This window comes from Aplysia californica, unplaced genomic scaffold (assembly GCF_000002075.1).
Source record: "Aplysia californica isolate F4 #8 unplaced genomic scaffold, AplCal3.0 scaffold00030, whole genome shotgun sequence".
In the NCBI taxonomy this organism is placed as follows: Eukaryota; Metazoa; Mollusca; class Gastropoda; order Aplysiida; family Aplysiidae; genus Aplysia; species Aplysia californica.
In genome coordinates, this window is record NW_004797300.1 from 1817694 (window position 1) to 1838810 (window position 21117).

The 21117-nt window shown below is 40.7% G+C and overlaps 1 protein-coding gene across 1 annotated transcript in view; it reads left to right on the forward strand.

Moving 5' to 3' along the window:
- LOC101846943 (phosphatidylinositol phosphatase PTPRQ) overlaps positions 1-21117 on the forward strand; it is a 65002-nt gene that overhangs the window by 14843 nt on the left and 29042 nt on the right. The window contains exons 5-17 of the mRNA XM_005091479.3: positions 2315-2455; positions 3473-3616; positions 4928-5227; positions 6629-6904; positions 8100-8269; positions 10789-10990; positions 13168-13353; positions 14962-15096; positions 16030-16178; positions 16658-16753; positions 17829-17895; positions 18803-18988; positions 19750-19866. Of these exons, the coding sequence (XP_005091536.1) occupies positions 2315-2455; positions 3473-3616; positions 4928-5227; positions 6629-6904; positions 8100-8269; positions 10789-10990; positions 13168-13353; positions 14962-15096; positions 16030-16178; positions 16658-16753; positions 17829-17895; positions 18803-18988; positions 19750-19866 (2169 nt within the window). The remainder of the gene's footprint in view (positions 1-2314; positions 2456-3472; positions 3617-4927; positions 5228-6628; positions 6905-8099; positions 8270-10788; positions 10991-13167; positions 13354-14961; positions 15097-16029; positions 16179-16657; positions 16754-17828; positions 17896-18802; positions 18989-19749; positions 19867-21117) is intronic.

The window sequence follows — 21117 nt, forward strand, 5'->3', positions numbered from 1 at the left end:
TAGTAAGAGACTTCCACTCAAGATTTCAGTGATAGACTGAGAGACTTGTTCAGATACAAATGAAAGAAAAAGATGTTAAGCCTACTTGAGCCCAATTTCAAGAAAGGAAAAAAAAAAACAAAGAGAAAAAAAAAGGTAGATCCCCGTGAGACAGGTGAAGGACAAAAGGTGAGTTGAAGTGAATAAAACTGGTTTGGGCATTAGAGTCAGTTTTCACTTTCTGTTCACAGGTAGAGGAATATGAAGGATGTAGGGTTTGGAAGAAAAAGAAGTGAGGTAATATTAAGTAAAATATTATTGATGACAAGCTATGGCAGAAATGTGAAAACTGCTTGTATTTTCATAGTTTGGAAAAAGGAGAGGGTTTTATTAATCTTCTTTTTTTGGAGGGGGAGGGGGAAATAGTGGTATGTACAAAAGAATGATCACTGCTGATGCTATTTTTTCAAAAGAATATGACTGGTTAGTCAATGTGACAAATTCACATATATCGAAAGTCGTGTTTATTGTCACTGTTTTGTTCTCGTCCAGAAAGCAGCTACGACGGAGTGTGTCGATCAGGGTCTGAGAACCAATGTGCTGGACAGCTTACTTGTCTCATCTCCAGGTGCCAGTGTTCTAGAGGGAAGTACCACTCTGGCAACGACCAGTGTACCACAAGTAAGTAGGGGGTGTGTGTTTGGGGGTGGGGGGTGGGAGTGGGTTCGCTAGTACAAACATCAGGTATGAGATTAATGTCTGAGGTTAAGTAAGATTGGGAGGAAGAGCGGGAAAAGAAGAAAACAAAGGAAGAGACAATGGAGGCTGGGAGAGGTGTTATTTAAATCATATGACTTGAGGGGAAAAGATGGAGGAAGGGGAAAAAGATGAGAGATTCTCACTAAAGATATCAGTAGAAGACTATGTGACTTGTTCAGTTGGAAAAAAGGACTTGAAATCTATATGAGTTCAATTTCAACAAATTCATAAAAATCATAAAGGAAAGATGAACAAGAGTCTTTTCGAGTCAAGTGGAGAATAAAAAGTGAGTAGGTGTGAACAAAGCTAGTTTTGATATTATGGTCAGTTTTCACTTTCCCTTTATAGTTTTGCATTACTTACACACGTAGAGGCAACAATATTGAGGATGTGTGTTTAATTGGAACAAGGAGTGGAGAGATCCTTAGTAAAAGAGATCTGAAGAGAGGACAAGGAAAAATGTGAAAGCTGTTTGTTTTTATAGTTCGGAAACGTGGGAGGGTCATATACTGGGAAGACCAATACTGACATATAAAAGAATTAACAAAATAAATATTATATCTTCAAAAGAATTTGATTGGTCAATCTTTGTGTCAGAATTACAGATCTGTCAAGCGTGCCTATTGTCCCTCTTTTGTTTTCCTCCAGAAATCGGCTATGATGGAGAGTATCAATATGTTTGGAAAGTCTTTTTGTTTTTTTCTGTCTGTTGAGATCCCTTCAGAGATAAAAAGTTTGGCTGCCATCTTCTCGCTAAACCGTCTTGTAACTGCTGGCGACCCCCACCTCCTTCAGTCACAAACCTCTGGACTTTTAGGCAGGGGAGATGAGTGGGGTTTTTTTTATCAAAAGAAAGGCAAATGAACAGGCTTTAAGATTATACCTCTTGCTTCCTATTCTCAAAAGATGAGGAGCGCCTGATCTCATGGGTCATGACACAAATAGTTAAACCAACAGCAGGTCAATTTTAACCGAGAGAAAAAGGATGAAAAAAGTCAAGGTGAGACAAGTGGAGGTCAAAAAGTGAGTAGATGTGAGTAAAGCTGGTTTTGGTGTTTTAGCAAGTTTTCGCTTTCTCATCATTGTGATGCAATACTTAGATACATACAGTGACATGGAGGGTGTTTTTTGGGTAGGTGGTCGGTGCTCTGGTGTGGTTTACTCCTTGTTTCCTTTCAAACATCCATCGTCCTTATTGTTCCTCTTTTTTGTGTACGTTACTCTCTTGTAACACCTGTAATCGTTTGCACCTCTATGGCCTAATTGTGTTGCAAGTACTATAAAACTCTCACTAAAGCTAGACTAAAAATCGGAGGATGTGGGGCTTGGTGTAACAAGGAACTAAGAGTTATTGAATAAAAGAGTATTATAGAGAAGATATGGAAGAGCTGTGTAAACTGCCTGTCTTTTTATAGTTTATAAAAGGGGAAGGGTTCTTTTTTGAATACTGATACTGGTAGAAATATACAATGAACTCACTAGATATTTTCACCAAAAGAATTTTATTCGGTCATCTTTGTGACTAATTCACAGATATGTCAAGTGTGTATATTGTCCCTATTTTGTTTTGCTCCAGAAATCAGCTATAATGGACAGTGTCCGCCGGGGTCTCCAGGGTCTGAGGACCCATGTGCTGGACAACTTTCTTGTGATGCCAACTCCAGATGCAAGTGTTCTAGTGGGTACTACCATTCTGGCAACGACCAGTGTGCCAGAAGTAAGTGGGTTGGAGTGAGGGGGATATTGTTTACTTTGTTCCCAGCCCACACATTTCTACATCCGTTGTTTTACTTTGTTACCACACCACACCGTTTTACATCTGGGTTCTTGTAGGGCAGAGTCCGGCCCGAGGATGACGCAATTTGGTGAAAACCCAGAAGTTTTACAAGCAGCACTCTTGTGTTTTGAGATTCCTGTCGAAGGATAGTGAGAGTTAGAAGGAGGGGGCGAAGTAGAAGAAGAAAAGAAGAAAAGGAAAGACACAGGTTATTTAAAATGTGTAACTTGAAAAAGGAGAGAGGGAGGAGAAAAAGAGTAAGAGACTTCCACTCAAGATTTCAGTGATAGACTGAGAGACTTGTTCAGATACAAATGAAAGAAAAAGATGGTATACTTGAGCTCAATTTCAAGAAAGAAAACAAAACAAAAAACAAAGAGATAAAAAATGTATATCCCATGGAGACAGGTGAAGGACGACAGGTGAGTTGAAGTGAATAAAACTGGTTTGGGCAAAAGGGTCATGCTCATACTGTGCCGGAACAACATAGGGGGAGCTGCTGCTTTTTCTTTCCTCATCCTGACGATAGCCTCTACTTTTGTATGTTGGTCAATCGTTTGTGACCCGCAATTTGCGGGGTGCCTTGATAGACAGACTTTGTGCTGTTGAAGCTAGAGAGGTGAGCAGAGTAAGCCTGATTCCCCGTTTGGTGTGTGATACAAATGGCCCTAGTCCGGGTTGCGATCCTCACGTACTTAGACTGAGATTTTTGGAAAGTCTTTATGTTTTTCTACTGTGTCTATCCTCGCTGTTTGTTGGGACGACAAGAGATGTTCAGTCTTGATGTGACATTCTTTTCTTTATCCTTAAGAAAGTGATTGGGATGCTGGTATCCTGAAATCATTGCTTTGTGAGAATGTATGTAAAAAATATCTATGATTTGATTTTTGTGAAATTAATGTTTTGTTTGTCTTCCTGTTGTTGTATCCGCTTGTTTTTTCTCCTTGTCTTCTTTAGGACTGGCTCATGGAGTAGACTGCGCTGACCTCACAGATCCATGTCAATCTGGACAATCGTGTGTCCCAGACAAAAACTTTGCACCAAAATGTCTGTGTGATCCTATAAGTAGTTCGTACTGGGACGGAAATTTCTGCAGAAGTGGTGAGTACAAAGGGAATGTTTTGTATGTTGGCACGTGTAAATATAGACAACGGGTGACATCTTAGCTTGTTTACTGTAAGTCTTAGCTTCACCGACCCCCCACCCCTTCACAACTCGCTGGAAGGGTTGGACAACTCCTTTCTCTGAACCCAATAACTCTTTCTTGCCCTTGACGCTGGCTTGTGGTTTGTCAGACAAGACTAATCCTGTAAGGAAAGTCCTTGAGATGAAGCAAACGTTTACTGTTTGTCAGGATTGACTGACAGCTGTACGCGTCACAGGCTCTTGAAAATACCGTGCATGGTATGTAAATGTGTAAGACAGAGTCAGGCGTACATTTACTCTTCTAATCACATTTCGAACTTTGTGACTCTTGTTGACTTGTACAGAGTACATCAATGTTTTGTGTGTGTGTGTGTGTGTGTGTGTGTGTGTGTGTGTGTGTGTGTGTGTGTGTTTGGGAGGGGGAGAGTATATATGTGTGTGTGGCGGGTATGTGTGTGGGAGGGGTATGTGAGTGTGTGCATGTATGTGTGTGTGCGTGTGTGAGTGTGTATGTGTGTGTGTGTGTGTGTGTGCACGTGTGTGTGTGTCTGTGTGTGTGTCTGTATGTGTGAGTGTGTGTGTGTGAGTGTGTGTGTGTGTGTGTGTGTGTGTGTGTGTGTGTGTGTGAGAGAGAGAGAGAGAGAGAGAGAGAGAGAGAGAGAGAGAGAGAGAGAGAGAGAGAGAGCTGTTGGTTCATAAGAACAACGTCAGCTACTTTCACAGGTCATATTCCCCGTCTGGCTTTGAGTGTGTTGTTTATTTTCAAAATGTAAGTCCCTCTCTGGGTGGCTTGTGTTCTGGCTTTAGATGCATGGTGCCTGTCTGGGTGGCTCTGCTTTCAAGGGAGAAGAAAGAAAAAATTCTGTACCAAAACTACAGCGGAGGCCACTGCGATGTCATGTACAATGGGTCTTGATCTATCTATATATATTATATTGTATTGAGTTATACTGACATGAAACGTCTACTTTTACAATCTCTATAAAAGAGGAGAGAGGTGTGAGAATATCGTCTGTCAAATAAAAATTGAATACATGTGAAGGGCAGAAAAAGCCTCTGTTTATTCAGGGATAGTTTGTTGAGTTTGCCGAGTATATTCCGTTATAGTCAGTTGATGGAAAATAGCATCGTTTACCAGGGTTTGTTTCAACTGAACTCTTCTGTATTTAATATTTTGGTGCTGGAACTATTACATTTGATATTGAGCCTCAGACATAATAGTATGTAAATATATGAATAACATTTTTTCTTCTGTTTTCTCTCCAGTTGACAACAATATTACCGCGTCTGCAAGCAAAGCAACACGGGGCACTTCCCACTTAGACTTCATCTGGATTGTTATCCCCCAAAGATTTGTAGATAACTACCAGGTCGCCACTCGGTCCGATCCACAGTCTTGCTTACAAGCACAGGACAGCATAAATGTGTCCGGGTCCTCCACTGGTGTTGCAGTTACAGGACTCAGACCTGGGGTGAAATATTTGTCCACTCTGACGCTGGTGCTGACCGCGACAACTGACTACCCGGAGAGATCGAAAGTTGTCAATTTACCTGAAGCCTGGACAAGTAAGTTATTGTTAAGTTTTCTTCTTGAGATAGTTGAGAGTTCCTTGTAATCAAATAGAAAGTTTTACCTGAAACACAGGAGAGAATATGTTCTGTGTGTTAACTCTTTGAGCCCTGACCTCCTGAGGCTACGGTGCCCCTCTGCCGGAGCTCCTCACTGATATATTACCAACAACATTCATGTGATCGTCAGAATCACATTTCATATCCCCCTCAGGGCAGTCCTTGTTCACTTAGATGTAAAAGAAATATTCTTTCTGTGGATCTCAAATTCTATTTTTGTTGGTGGACTAGGTAACAAAATCTAAATTCCTGTCAATACTTCCACTGCACTTAGCTTCAGATGTTTGTGGTATGTCAAAGAGAAAACAGCATTGCAAGAGAGTAATACAAAAAAAGAAGAAGAATTGCATTTGTATGGCACACATTCTTGCTCAGCAGCAAGCTCTATAAACTTTACAATCTATCCTGGTAGACCCAATATCATTCTAAAACAATGTCAACTGCCAGCTGGTTGTCAGAGTGCTTCATGTATACATGTGACCATCTGGGCTGTGGTAGTTGGGACAGTACTTCATGTATACATGTGGCCATCTGGGCTGTGATAGTTGGGACAGTTCTTCATGTATACATGTGGCCATCTGGGCTGTGATAGTTGGGACAGTACTTCATGTATACATGTGGCCTTCTGGACTGTGATAGTTGGGACAGTACTTCATGTATACATGTGGCCATCTGGGCTGTGATAGTTGGGACAGTACTTCATGTATACATGTGGCCATCTGGGCTGTGATAGTTGGTACAGTACTTCATGTATACATGTGGCCATCTGGGCTGTGATAGTTGGGACAGTACTTCATGTATACATGTGGCCATCTGGGCTGTGATAGTTGGGACAGTACTTCATGTATACATGTGGCCATCTGGGCTGTGATAGTTGGGACAGTACTTCATGTATACATGTGGCCATCTGGGCTGTGATAGTTGGGACAGTACTTCATGTATACATGTGGACATCTGGACTGTGATAGTTGGGACAGTACTCCATGTATACATGTGGACAATGGGCTGTGGTAGTTGTGACAGATGGATGTTTATGTGAGCACCAAGCACTAGTATTCCCCGGTGTCAAAAAAACGTCAAGTCTCTGTGCTCTGTGGTAAATACAACTCTCATGGGGAAGATATTGATGAGGATATAGTTGGGAAAATGGAGACTGAGTAAAGTCATCAAAATTCCTCTTGATGATATCCCACTCTGTCGTGTTTAGAAGAAAAGTCAGAAATGTTCACAATGCTGTTATTGCAGTATGTCGTGTGTGACACAGGTAACATTTTGTTCTGTGGTACGTGTGAATGGAAATCGTGTTGTCTTGACACCTCGTGACGTGTCTGTTTTCAGAGCCTGCCCAGCCTGGAGCAGTGATACCTGGAAGTAGTACCCTCTCAGTGCCGCGTACTGTCCTCAAGTTTGGACCTTCGGATGGCTGTGTCGCTGGTTATTCGGTGGCAGTGACACGGCAAGGGTTTGCACCTCGAAGCAAAAGTGTGACTAACGACACAGCGGTCTTTGAGAACCTGGTCGCAGATACTTTCTATACCTATTTCATTACAGCCTACAATGGTGACAATGAACCTGGTGGCCCAAGGATAGGATCTTTTACAACAGAAGCTGCAGGTTTGTCATGTTGTTTATGTGTGGTTTTGTTATGTTGTACAGTTTGTTGAGACACAATCTCGACAATTGTTTGCTCCTGGGGATGGACACTCACTGTCATAGACACCTCCTGGAGGAGAATTCTAAAAGAAAGGGAAGTGTATTGCCGTTCAGGTAAAACCCTTTGAACTGTTGTGTGTTTGGAACTACTATAACTTTTCCAGAAAGCTTCAATTACACCCAACTAAAGAGCAAAATGCTCAAGAATAATTCTAAAAAATATCCAAATAATAAAGTCAGTTTTAAAAGTTATCACCGCGAACCGTGATGGGTTTTCTCAGAGCCACATGCAGATATAGTGAGTTTAGTTTTGTACAAAAAATTTAGAGCTTTTATTTTAGTTGTATTAAATAACTCAAACTCATGAAATAATTGTTAAATGCCTTTTATCATTGTATGGAAAGACTTCTATTTTCTTTCATCCTTTGTAATCGTACCTGACGTACCATTTTTCCTCCGTTTCTTTTTTGTATAACGTTTCTCAATACAAAGTGGAATTCTTAGACAATACTTTCAAAGTTGCTCTAATGGAAACCTGTATAAGACAATCACCTGTACAAACGGCCACTTGTATAAGACAATCACCTGTACAAACGGCCATCTGTATGAGACAAGCACCTTTACAAACGGCCACTTGTATAAGACAATCACCTGTACAAACGGCCATCTGTATAAGACAATCACTTGTACAAACGGTCACTTGTATAAGACAATCATTTGTGCAAACGGCCATCTGTATAAGACAATCACTTGTACAAACGGTCACTTGTATAAGACAATCATTTGTGCAAACGGCCACTTGTATAAGACAATCACCTTTACAAACGGCGACATGTATAAGACAATCACCTGTACAAACGGCGACATGTATAAGACAATCACCTGTACAAACGGCGACATGTATAAGACAATCACCTGTACAAAAAGCTTCTTCCCACTCACCCGCAACCCCCTTCTGGTTTGCGTTTTTTTGTCTGTACAATGACACAGTATACGAGTCCACCTGTCTTAGACAACCATTTTTCTCCCTACAATAAGTGGCCATCTTAGACAATCTCCACTGTACTCTTGGATGCTTAAAGAAGCCCAAAGAGAATGTATTCAAAAGTATATTCACTGCATGCTTTGAGCTGTCTTATCTTTGTCTTGTTCACAGGACCAGGTCACGTGTCTGTGTTAAGTCATCTCTCAGTTATTGCTACTGGCGTTGTGGTGAGCTGGCGAAGACCGTCACAACCTAACGGCAATCTAAAAGGATACAAAGTTTGGGTGACAGCAGGCGGGCAGTGCGTTAAACAATTCCATGTACAATGTCTGGGCTGTGATGTGAGTTTGATGGTTTTGCTTCTCACAATACATTACTTTTAGGTTATCTGGTACGAGTCTGTATTTATTTGTGTTTATGTAGAGCATTTATTTTTAGGTTCATGTTAGAGAAATAATACTCAAACCTTAAGAGTACAATTGTAATTCTTTTAGAAGTTAGAAGAGTTTACTTTACTGGATATCTTTAATTCTCTTCTATAATTTTTAGGTTTGGGAAGGGGGGATATGGGCAGGTCCTTGAATGTTTTTAATGCTTCGTGTTATTTTCTATTGGACTTGAAAATTTTTGCTCCAATGTTTATCAAACATCCATTCGCACATGTTCTGTAGGACGTAGTTGGCGGATGCTCTGGTGCGGTTTGCCCCCTTTTTCCTTTAAGACATCTTCGTCCATATCTCTCATTCTTCCTTTTTGTGTAGTTATGTTACTCTCTTGTGACACATCTATTCTTCTGCACTCATATGACCTTACGAAAACTACACTAAGCAGATGTTCTGTGAGTAGATAGTAAGGTTCTGCTTGTATTGCTATCAGACTTACTATAGACCACTTTTCCAAAACAGCTTTGTCACCAGTGTACTTGCTTGTCTATGTGGCTATCTGGCAAGGGGGGGGGGGGGGATCCAACACTTCTGGTATATAGTATACAATGGAACCTGTTCAACACGGAATCACAAGGAAGTCAGAAACAAAATTGTGTCATCGACATTTTCAATCTTGGACAGGGAAAATTAAGGGGAATGGAAACGGGTACATAGATAGTAGTTTGAGTAAGGGTCATCAGTCCAGTCAGCAAGCAGTTGTCAAGACTTCCCACCTCCCAAGTGCTATCTTTGCCTCTCTGATAATGACACGCATCCGTTACTTTTTCATTACCACAAGTGCTTGCATCTCATGTAGCGTCGGTGGTCTAGTGGTTAGGCTACCGGACTCGTAATCGTGAAGTAGTGGTGTCGGTGGTCTAGTGGTTAGGCTACCGGACTCGTAATCGTGAAGTAATGGTGTCGGTGGTCTAGTGGTTAGGCTACCGGACTCGTAATCGTGAAGTAGTGGTGTCGGTGGTCTAGTGGTTAGGCTACCGGACTCGTAATCGTGAAGTAGTGGTGTCGGTAGTCTAGTGGTTAGGCTACCGGACTCGTAATCGTGAAGTAGTGGTGTCGGTGGTCTAGTGGTTAGGCTACCGGACTCGTAATCGTGAAGTAGTGGTGTCGGTGGTCTAGTGGTAAGGCTACCGGACTCGTAATCGTGAAGTAGTGGTGTCGGTGGTCTAGTGGTTAGGCTACCGGACTCGTAATCCCCTGCATGTATCAATGATTTGAGGCACTTTTGTGTCTCGGCTGGTCGTACAATCAGGGCGCCAGTCAGTGGTAAAATTCACACTTTTGGCACCCTCGAAGGTTTCCGTGCTGGAGCGCCACTGGAGCACGTTCACAAACAGTTTTGAGATTACACACACACACACACACACACACACACACACACACACACACACACACACACACACACACACACACACATCGCCCTCACCATCTGCACCTTTCATAACTCAAATGGATGAGGTAACAAAACACAACACTTTCTGCTTTCTTTGTCTGGTGGTGTTGTGTAAAGATTAGAGCCGATGGAACCGAACTTGAGTGTTTTGCTTCAAATGAAGGTTGAGTGAGCAACACATTTTTCTTTTTAGAAAGGTCAAGACCCTCTGAAGGTAAGGGATTCCTCTTTCTGAGTCCGGGTCGAGCACGCTTCTGTCATATATATATATATATATATATATATATATATATATATATATATATATATATATATATATATATATATATATATAGAGAGAGAGAGAGAGAGAGAGAGAGAGAGAGAGAGAGAGGGAGAGAGAGTACCTACAGAGGAATTAATCAGGGGTGGGGGGATTCTGTTATGAACAGGTTGCTGTCTTAGACAGGCTTTCGTTAAAGCAGGTTAGACTGCGTGTATAATACAACCACACACACACACACACACACACACACACACACACACACACACACACACACACACACACACTTACATACATACACACACATATACACAAACATACACACACTCTCACATGCACGCACGCAACATGTGCGCGCGCACGTACAGAGAGAGAGAGAGAGAGATAGAAAGAGAGAGAAAGAGAGAGAAAGAGAGAAACATTGAGAGAGAGAGAGAGAGAGAGAGAGAGAGAGAGAGAGAGAGAGAGAGAGAGAGAGAGAGAGAGAGAGGGAGAGAAAGAGAGACTCTTCCAGTCTAGATTAAAGGACAAGACTCAATGTGTGAGGGTGAGAAGGACAGAAAAGATAAATTAGAAGTAAAACGTTTTAAAAATATAACATGAAAAGAGAATAACAGTAACAGTTTTAATTTCCTCAGAATAATTAGATTATGAATCAAGCAAAGAAATCTTCAAATATTGTTGATCTACCATTTGAGCTAAGAAAATCTTTTCACATTTATCTCATTGGCTAATTTTTGATTTTCCTCCCTCCCATCTCAGGTTTCTGAGTGTCAGCCCCCAGTGCCTTCATCTCCTGTGAGTCAATATGACAGTACAGATCTCAGTGATTTCCAAGGGTCCTTTGAGGTGACAGTGACAGACTTGCTCCCGTACACAGACTACATTGTTCATATCCGCGCTTATAATAGAGAGGTCGGTGGTGGGGTCGACAGGGAGGTATCCTTCAAGACAAGTGAGACTGGTAAGACACGCGGACATGGCTGTTCTTGTGTTCTGATCTGTGTGAGGCTGGTAAGACTCCTTTTGAAAAGACTCCCGTACATGATGATGTGGTTCTTGTGTTCTGATCTGTCGGAGTGACGGCGTGTTTTAATTTTTTCATTTGCCAAATGTAATTATTGTCTTTAACAGAGATGTTTTCTTTATGGAACTGTTATTTGTATATATTATTAGGAAAAAATTGAATGGCATTATGGACTGTAAGCGTGGTGCTGGACATGAAAAGAATAGTTTGTGTGGTGATAATTCTCTTGTTGTCACCTCCAGGCACCTGTTGTCTCATCTGTCATGATGTTTCCAGCCCAGCAGCAAATACGAAATAGTAACATGCTTTGGACTGTTATATTGTTAAAAAACCACTTAATCTTATTATCTAGATCTACATGAAAATTTATTAATTTCCTTAAAAGGAACAAAAAATTTTTTATTTATTTTTTGATGCACCAGAGCAGCGTGGTGATTCCAGTCAAGCTTGTTATCAATTGTTATTCCTAGATATTTGTACGAAGTTACAACCTCTACTTCCTCACCTTTAATAAATAATGGTTGCCATTATTAATTCCTTTGTCTTTTTTACATTCAGTAAAAGGAAGTGGTTATCGCACCAATTTGTAAATACATTTACAGCGTCCCTGTGTTCATTCTAATTTGTTGTTATAAGGCCTTGGAGAGTGGAATCATTTAGAAATTCTATTAGTTTTATGTTTTTGTTATAAAAAATACAGTCGTTGGTGTAGAGCATAGACAAGACAGGAGCGATTACACAACCTTGGGGCGCACCGGTTTGTGATTATTAGATCTTTTCAATATTATCCGGTTTTGTCACTGAGGACACCTATCGAATCAGTCGGTAATTTTTGCTTGGTTCTGTTTTTTGTCAGTCCTGTGCGAAAAAAATGAGTGATTGGCGGCTGCTCTGGTGTGGTTTGCTCCTTCTTTTCCATCAAACATCTATCGTCCTGATCTCTCCTCCTTCTTTATTATGTTTGTTACTCTCTTGTAACACCTCTAATCTTCAGCACTTATATGACCTTAGGCCTATTGTGTTGCAAGTGCCGTAAAACTCTTACTAAAACTAAGTGAAAAAAGCAGCAAAATAGCTGCGCAAGAAAAGTTTGTCTCAGCAGTTTTAGAGCACAAATTTGTGTGTTGAGATGACTGAACGGTTTCTATTTCGGGTTTTGTTGTTTACAGTTTAAAGTAATGTCCTTGTTGGCTTTTCTGCCCTTGATAACACACGGTACTCGTTGCCCACCCCCTTCCCACCCTAACCAAATAAACTGTAGTAATGTCCTTAGGTCCATGTGAAAATAATTAATTCATGTAGTCCCATCTGGTAGGCTTATTCGATAATATCGTCATCGATACCACCGATAAAATCTGGCACAGATTTCTATACCCCCATTGTGACTGTGTGTTGTTGGCACTCATGAAAATATCTTTATGATTTTTAAAACCTTTTTGTTCTATGGAAAGAAGGCAGTTTATAATAAAGCTTCACAAATGCTTTGGACACATTTACATTAATGTTACTATCCTACTGTAAGTTTATGGCGCACATTTCTGTACCCCCATTGTGACTGTGAGTTGTTTGCACTCATGAAAACATCTTCATAAAACCTTCTTGTTGTAAGAAATGGCAGACGTTTAAACTACAGCTTCACAAATGCTGTGGACTCAATACGTAAATGTTACTCTCCAGCTCTAAGTTCCTGCTACAAAGTAGGCCCTCATTCTCCTTGTCTCCCGTCTGCTTTGTTTCGTGTATGTTACACCATGCCAGATAGAACTAACATATTCCTTGGAAAGACCTTTCATTCTACATAAAAAGTTTTACCTTATTTTTCATTATACATGGTACTGTTGGGGTTTTTTTGTGTTGTTTTTTTTTCGTTCACCTCTTCATTCCTTTATCGGGTTATAACGAGGGTAATTTTACTTTAGTTTTTGCATATATTTTATGCATTTAATAGGCCGATATATCTTGTTGGTGCGTGTTTTTTACACTCCGGTTGTTTTAAAAGAAAGCGTAACAAATTTGTTTACATCCTTTGAGTCAAGCAATACAAATTCAAGTCTCTTCAAAAAGTTATTAGTGTTATAATATCAGCTTTGTATTAAACGTCTTTCTCGTCTTAGCCGCAAGCCCTGTGACAAACGTTGAGCTGGAAAGTCTACCCTTGACCGCCCAGGGAAGGCTGGATCTGAATGTTAGCTGGGTCCCTGGTTATCGGAACGGGGAAACCAACTTCACGGTGGTGATCAAGGAAAAAGAAAGTCTCACCTCAGGGAACTTTATTGAGAAACAAAGACAAACGTTTCAAGGTATTAAATAGTTAGTTTTGGGTTTGCTTTCCTTACTGTCCGTTTCATTTTTGGTTCAGTGATGTGTATGTATACTTTGTCTATGTTGTTGTTGTTGTTGTTGTTGTTGTTGTTGTTGTTGTTGTTGTTGTTGGTTGAGTGACGGATATACTTTGGGCCTTTCTGTCCGTATCGTTGTTATTTGTTCAGTAACGTTTAACCCTTGTGCCTTTAGTCTCTGGGTGGTTGGCGGGTGCTCTGGTGTGGTTTGCTCCTTCTTTCCTATCAAACATCTATCGTCCTTATCTCTCCTTTTATGTGTACGTTACTCTCCTATGTAACACATATATTCTTCAGCACTCATGTGACCTTATTGTGTTGTAAGTGCCGTAAAACTCTTACTAAAACTAAATAGTAGTCTTCAAGACTGAAAGCTGAGAGGAATATAGATCTATCACGTACTACAGTGTTTTCTTTCTGTAAGTCAGCATGTCAGGCTTAAAAAACCCAACTAACTGGCACTACATTTGTCCGGCAAATATGAGGTTAAGTTGGGTCTCTAACAATTGCCTTTTGTCTGCTTTCGTCTCCTCTTACTGCACCCTCCCCCTCACCCCGTTTGCCACCTCCTCTGGGCTCCTCACTCTTTCTGCAGTCTTTCTACTGCTACTCATTGGCTTCTTTTTACTGCTGTCTTTCAGCCGCACCCATGGTCTTCTGGTAGGAAAGATCTACATCTACCCTTCTCGGACAAGGGCTAAAAATCTCAGAGGGCCCGTGTGCAAGTTGCGCACGTTGAAGATCACATGGTGGTCTAAAATCGATAAGAGTAGGCTTCGACCGCCACCTGGGCAAAATTCAAAATTTTTTACCAATTGAAAATGGAAGGTGTGTCCCGCGCTCTCATTATGACCCCTTATGCTGTTGCGAGCGCCGTAAAACACTTACAGAAACAAACAAACCAAACAAAAGACCTCAAGAGGTGTCATAATGTTGTTCTTTTGGCAGATACATCTGACATTACAGGTGTCCAGTTGAAATAATTCAGAACAAGTCCATCCTTAAGTGATGTCAGTATTGACCAGTTGAGATTTAGTACAAGTCGGTCTTCAAGTGATGTCATAATTTAAAATCATACAAATCTTATGGAGAGAGATTCTTCTCATATCTTGGTCCATTTATGTGGAACAGATTACCCATGAAACTAAGACAAACAAAATCACTTGATAGCTTCAAAAGACATCTTAAACATTTTCTGTTCCTATAGGACCATCCTCCATACGCTTTAAGCGTTATTTTGTATTATAGTTGTTCTCTTCCTACGTCTGAATGAAAATAGTCCGTATGTGTGTGTGTGTGTGTGTGTGTGTGTGAGTTTGTGTGTGTGTGTGTGTGTGCGTGTGTGTGTGTGTGTGTGTGTGTGTGTGTGTGTGTGTGTGTGTGTGTGAGTGTGCTTAAATATATATTGCATGAGAAGAAAGGAAGTAGTAAGAAAGGTTCTGAAAATGTGTATTCCAAAGTAAAGCGCATTGAACTACTTTTATTGGAAATGCGACATATAAATGTTATATTATTATTATCATTATTATTATTATTATTATTATTATTATTATTTTGTTCTTTTGACAGATACATCTGGCGTTACTTTTGACATTCTGGAGAACGTGCTTGGTCACTGGGTCTATCAAGTGACCGTTGAAGCTAAAACCAACGTGGGTGTCGCTGCTGTATCAAGTCCACAGACCAATACAACATTGTACAAACGTAAGTTGATGGGAAATACAACATTCTACAAACGTAAGTTGATGGGAAATACAACATTCTACAAACGTAAGTTGATGGGAAATACAACATTCTACAAACGAAAGTTGATGGGAAATACAACATTCTACAAACGTAAGTTGATGGGAAATACAACATTCTACAAACGTAAGTTGATGGGAAATACAACATTCTACAAACGAAAGTTGATGGGAAACTTGTCAGGGAAGGTGGGACATTTTTTTCTTTGAAATATGGAATGGGTGCATGCATTAAATAACATTAAAATATCGACTTGGGATGCAGTTTTTATACTTTTACATGAGAGCCAACAAATCTGAAAGTTGTTACCAAGAAAACAAACTCTTTGCAAACATCCCGGGTCGACATTTTTAAGAATACAATTTTGATAATCATTTCATTATTATCCTTGAAGCAAATGTTGTTTTGGCCACAACTTTCCGTTTTTTGCCTCTACTGTAAAACTGAAAAACTGCATAATATACTGCACTTTTAGAAATGATGAAAGTGTTGGGGTTATGTGTCTTTGGCAGACAAATTATTATTTATTTATTCGACTTTTTTTTTACTTCTTTCGTTCTTTATGTAGTTCCCTGCAGATGGGTTTTCTTGGAGTTTTTTGGTATGCTGCAATCTTCCTTGCAAGATATTCCAACCATCTGCATATATCATGTGTTTTCAGATGTATTAACGTCTCCAAATCCCTTACATTGCCAGAACCTCAGAACATTCTTGTGTGCATAACTAATTTTCTTCTTCTTTTTCTTTTTTTGGGGGGATGGGACCGTATGTGTCTCATTTTTCATGAAAAGAAATGATTGTGAACAAAACTATTGTCCCCATATGAAGCGCTGGGAGCATGGACAATAGTTTCTCGACGGTGTTTGTTAAGCCTTGTTGTTTTACTTCCCCCAGACCCGGGACTTGTTAGTGCTCTGACGTTGACAAAGAGTACCCAGGTGGCCTCTGATGTTTCCCTGAGCTTTGGATGTCCCGAGGAAAGAGAAAGAAATGGCTTCATCACAGGCTTTTACATTTCAAAGTCGGGCGGCGCTAGGGACCCAGTAAGTAGACCTACATGTTATATATGTCATGACGCGATGGAATCAGACCCTCGTCATTTTTTGGGCATATGGAGTTATTGGTATCACCTTAAAGCTTGTTCATTTGGTTTTGCTTTTGACGAAAAAAACCCAAATACCCATCTACCTGGAATAGAAGTTGAGATATTTGTGATTGAAGGGGGTGGAGGTTGCCTGGTGTCTGGTGTTAGAGATTTGAATTAACCAGAAAATGGCAGCCAAAGTTGGTGACTTCCAACTAGAACTGCTGCTTGAGGAACTTTCTCATTTTTTAAAATCAAAAGACAAAGAGAGGAATTAACAGTCTTTTTTGTTCTGTGAGACAATACACTGTGCTTCATTAGTATTCATTACGTTGTTTGGAGTGTGTCGTGTCCTGATGCCTCCTTCCACACACCCCTCATGCACACACAGATGCTCACACCTTTTAACTAAGAAATCTCCTCTGCTGATTCTTCCAGGTTGTTCAGTTTGTTACAGCGACTTCCTGCGACAGTGTGTTCCGGCCATCTGTACAAGTGGTTGTTGGGGACAGTCCGACGGATTACACGTTCAAGGTCGGTGCAGGGATTTGGAGGACAGTGTTTAAAAAAAACTAAAGTATTAATAATTACGTATATAGAGATACCATTTGTATAGCCCATATCCCCGCTTGACAGCAAGCTCTGAATTTAACAGTCTACTATATTTATATTTTTCCTGTACAATCTATAGTAAGATTAAGGTTACAAGTCTGTGGTGTATGCAAAAGGGAGAGTTGGAAAGGTAGCCTCTCAAAACCCAGTATCACAACAGACAGTCAAGAACATCATCAAATACAACACCAGGGAACAGTGGCTGAATGGATGGGCCGTGGGCAAAACTGGAAGAGCTGTATTTGCACACATGACTGCTCCCAACTCAAGAGATGCATTACATAGCCAGAGTAGACGAGAACAAATCACTACCTTTCGCCTGTGGAAACAACACATCTCATGGAATTCCTAACTGAATATGATCCGCAAGGATATCCCTCCTGACTGCCCGTTGTGTGACTGCCAGGATGAAACATTATCTCACCACCTCTTTACCTGCCCTGCACTTAGTGACCTGCGTAGTACTTACCTACCAGTCTCTCCACATATTGGAGATACTCTATACAGCAACAAAAGACAGCTGATAAACACCAGTACATTCTTTGACATTTCGACAGGCCGAAGGGTTAGATCTCAGAAGGTCGCTGGATCGAAAATATAAAGTGAAGTAAAAGTTCAACCCAATCCGTACGCCATAGGGTCATTTTGTACCTCCGGGGTTGTATTCTTCACAGTTTAGAATACTTCTAGTACGAAAATCTCTTTGAAACTTTCAGAATTTCTCCCAAAAAAAAGTTTGACAGTCTGCTACTCAAAGCGTACGGATCGGATTAACGAGTAAGTTTCCTCTTCGGAAAGTGGTGGCACAGAGTTCCCTACGTCGTGTTGGTACGATAATAAAACACGACGTACGGATAGGGTTAAAAGGGGGTGGGGTGCTCCTTTCCAGGCGGGCCCCAGTGTTCCCACGTGCATAATCTATCCCTGAATGCCATAATGCTAGACCTAAGCCTAACATCTAATCTCATGTTGTCAATCTTAATCTTGATTTTTTCAGGTGATGGCTTCAAATGGACAGTATAACAGCAGCTATGTGACGTCAGAAATTGTTATACGCCCTCTACGTAAGTGAATTAAGCCTCAGAATAGCATTCTTTTCAAAGTTGCCTATTGTAACACAACCCTCTGTTTGTTGTACAGTGGCAATGTGTACTGTGGTAATGTATACTGCCACCCTCTGTCACTGTGATAGGTTCAAGTGGTTCTCACAGCTCTGCTACTGTGGTTAGTTGAGAAATGTCCTTTCAAATTTGGATTCTCGATTACCTAGATGTATACAGCAAAAAGAACGACGGATAGAATCAATAGGCAATATCAAATACTGGTGGGTAATCAGATTACCGTATCCATTTTGATAAAATGCCAACTTGTTTGTTGCTCTTATGTTTATTGTTGGCGCTTTAAAAAAATAATTCGTAAGGCATTGCGTTTGTTGACAAAATTTGAGAAATTTGAGAGTAGTTTCTCTCTCTCTCTCTCTCTCTCTCTCTCTCTCTCTCTCTCTCTCTCTCTCTTATTCTTTTTGCTCCTCCTCCTCGTTGTCTGCATCCTCCATCCCCCCCCCACCCCAGACACACACAACACAAATGAAAGGGTATTGTTGGAGCCTTTTCTACGTGTGAAATATCGCTCCAGAACATTGAAATTGGTCGCTTTTAAGGACAAGCGGGCTAACCTAGATTTTGGGGGGTTCCAGAAATCTTAACCTTCACCAAATGTGGGCATTGCCCTACCTGTAGGAGAAGTTTGGTTTCATTGGTGTGTGTATTTGTTTGGTTATAGAAAAAACTCTCCTTGTCTTTTACAGAAACTGAACATGGGGCAAATAACTTTACTTTCGATTTTCTCAAAACAGCATTTTTCGGGATAGCTCCCTTGTGCTTAAAAGCGAACATCTGTACTCAGACACCTCTGTGTGTTGTTTACTTTGGTCTGTTGTGTTTATTTTGATCTAATTTTTCCCCCACACAGTCCCGAAAGTGAGTGAATACACGGCTACAGATTTCACGGCGGAGTCGTCTGGCAGCAAGAATACCCTGTCGTCTTTCCCAGTGACTGTGTGTTTATCTTGTCTCAAAGATCTGAGCAACAGACAGGGAATTTTAACGGAAGTTGTTCTTGCCGTCTGTAAGAATAAGTGTGGAGGCTCTGGGGCAGGTGAGAAGCTCCTGTCTTGAAAAGTGAAAGGTTTTGGAAAAAGAATACTTTCCTGTCTTGAAAAGTGAAAAGTTTTGGGAAAAGAATTCTTTCCTGACTGGAAAAGTGAAAAGTTTTGGGGGAAAAAATTCTTTGTTAAGTAAGGCTGTTGGGCTCGCAATCAGAAGGTCGTGGGTTTGAATACTGCCAGGGGCCTGACGTTGTTTCTTTCGGAACGGCACTTTACTCGAATTTTCCTCAATGAATTCAGTGGGGAATGGATACCTGAAGATCTTGTCAGTATGTTAGTATTTGAGCACGTAATCGACTACTTGCACCGTAAGCATCCAGGATCTTCTTTTCAACATTTCCTACTGAAACTGTTCACCAGAAACACATTTCTACATACGGGGAGGCTAAATAGAATTGTTGATAATTTTGCAGAGCTCTAAGGTGGCTGTCATGTACCTGAAAATACAGTTTTTGGACAATTGCTGAGTAGCTTTGTCATCAAAGTATGAGCACTTTTGGAACTGGTCAATTCAATGTGACTTCACTGGCCTTAATTTGACTGTTCATTCTGTGAACTGGCACGTTGTCCGTCTGCCGGGATGTTGTATCCCACTCTGCAGGGTTGAAACAGCCCAAGTCATTAATGGTCAAAATTGTGTCGATGAAGGTGTGGAACACATTTTCTCAAAAGTTATTTGAAGAATGTCATTTTTTCATCAATGTCACTGTCTTCAACTTCCTAATCTGTTGTAAATGGTTTTCTTTTTCAGGCCGTAGAAAGCGGGCAGTGGATGTGGACAGTTTGAAGACATGGGCCGAGGCTAAGAAGGAAGGATTTACTGGCATGTGCCGAGCAACTCCGCGGGGCTGGCACCAGGATCTGTTAAGTACGGCCGGAATTGGTGGTGGGGGAGAAACAAATTTAGTTATATAAACTCCCCCCAGTGGGTCAGCGGGGAAGGATAGGCCCTCTACACTACAATAGGAAAAAGGCTACATCAGTAAAGAAGTGGAGTGCCACACTCAAATGCCCCCCCCCCCCACATCCCCTAGGGCAGTATTACCGACTGAAGTTGTCTCCAGGCCATTCCCAAAGGGGGGATATTAACATGTTCTTATGCACTGTTTATTGTTAATGTGCTGATTTATCAATGTCATGCTCATACTGTGCCGGAACAAGATAGGGGGACTGCTGCTTTTTCTTTCCCCATCCTTACTGTCGTCATTTTTCCCTACTAGTTGTGTATGTTTGTCACTCTCTCGTGAACTTCCATTTCCGGGGTGCCTTGATAGTTGGAGCAGATTTTGTGCTGTTGAGGCTAGAGAGGTGAGCAGAGTAAGCCTGATTCCCCTTTTGGACTTTTCTGTTGACATCCACCCCTTGGCGCTCATTTGACCTTATGCAGTTGCGAGCGCCGTTCTAAAACTAATCTAAACAGTACACTCAAATGACAGGTGTCTGTGGTGAAATGGTTAAGTACCTTGCTGTCGCACTCAGGAGATTTCTGTTCGATTGCCGAGTGGGTGATAATTTTTCATTGAGTATCGCAGTTTTTCTGCTGGGATATTGTATCTCTCTGCCCATGTAGGCCCTGACAGGCAGAATTGAAAGCCCTTCTCCTGAACAATTGAAGTTGTTGTGATGTGGGTGTATTACGCCAATAGAAAAAAAGCCACTCAAATGTATCTACTTACTTGTACCTGTGTCAATTTAAAACTCAGTTGCACTACAGGTTGGAGAAAAAAGAAGTCAACTACCCTTGAGATCTAGCAAGGGAACACAAATAAAAGAAGAGAGAATTTGTTCTCCATCGGTGGTCCCAATATAATTCTGAATTTTGTAAAGACTATTGATCTTTACTCCAGAATATAGCTTGCATTTTTTTTAGAAATGTGAATTAGGCCAACTATTTTTAAAACTGAATTTTTACTTTGAATTTCAAACTATTTACAAAGTAAAACCAAGCTATACTGTAAACTAACATGAAAAAACCCAATTTGAATATTGCGCCCTTAAATCACTTTGTGCAGTTGCACATTCCGTGAAATTCTTACCAAACTGAAACTGATCTTTTTATATATATATATATATATATATATATATATATATATATATATATATATATATATATATATAT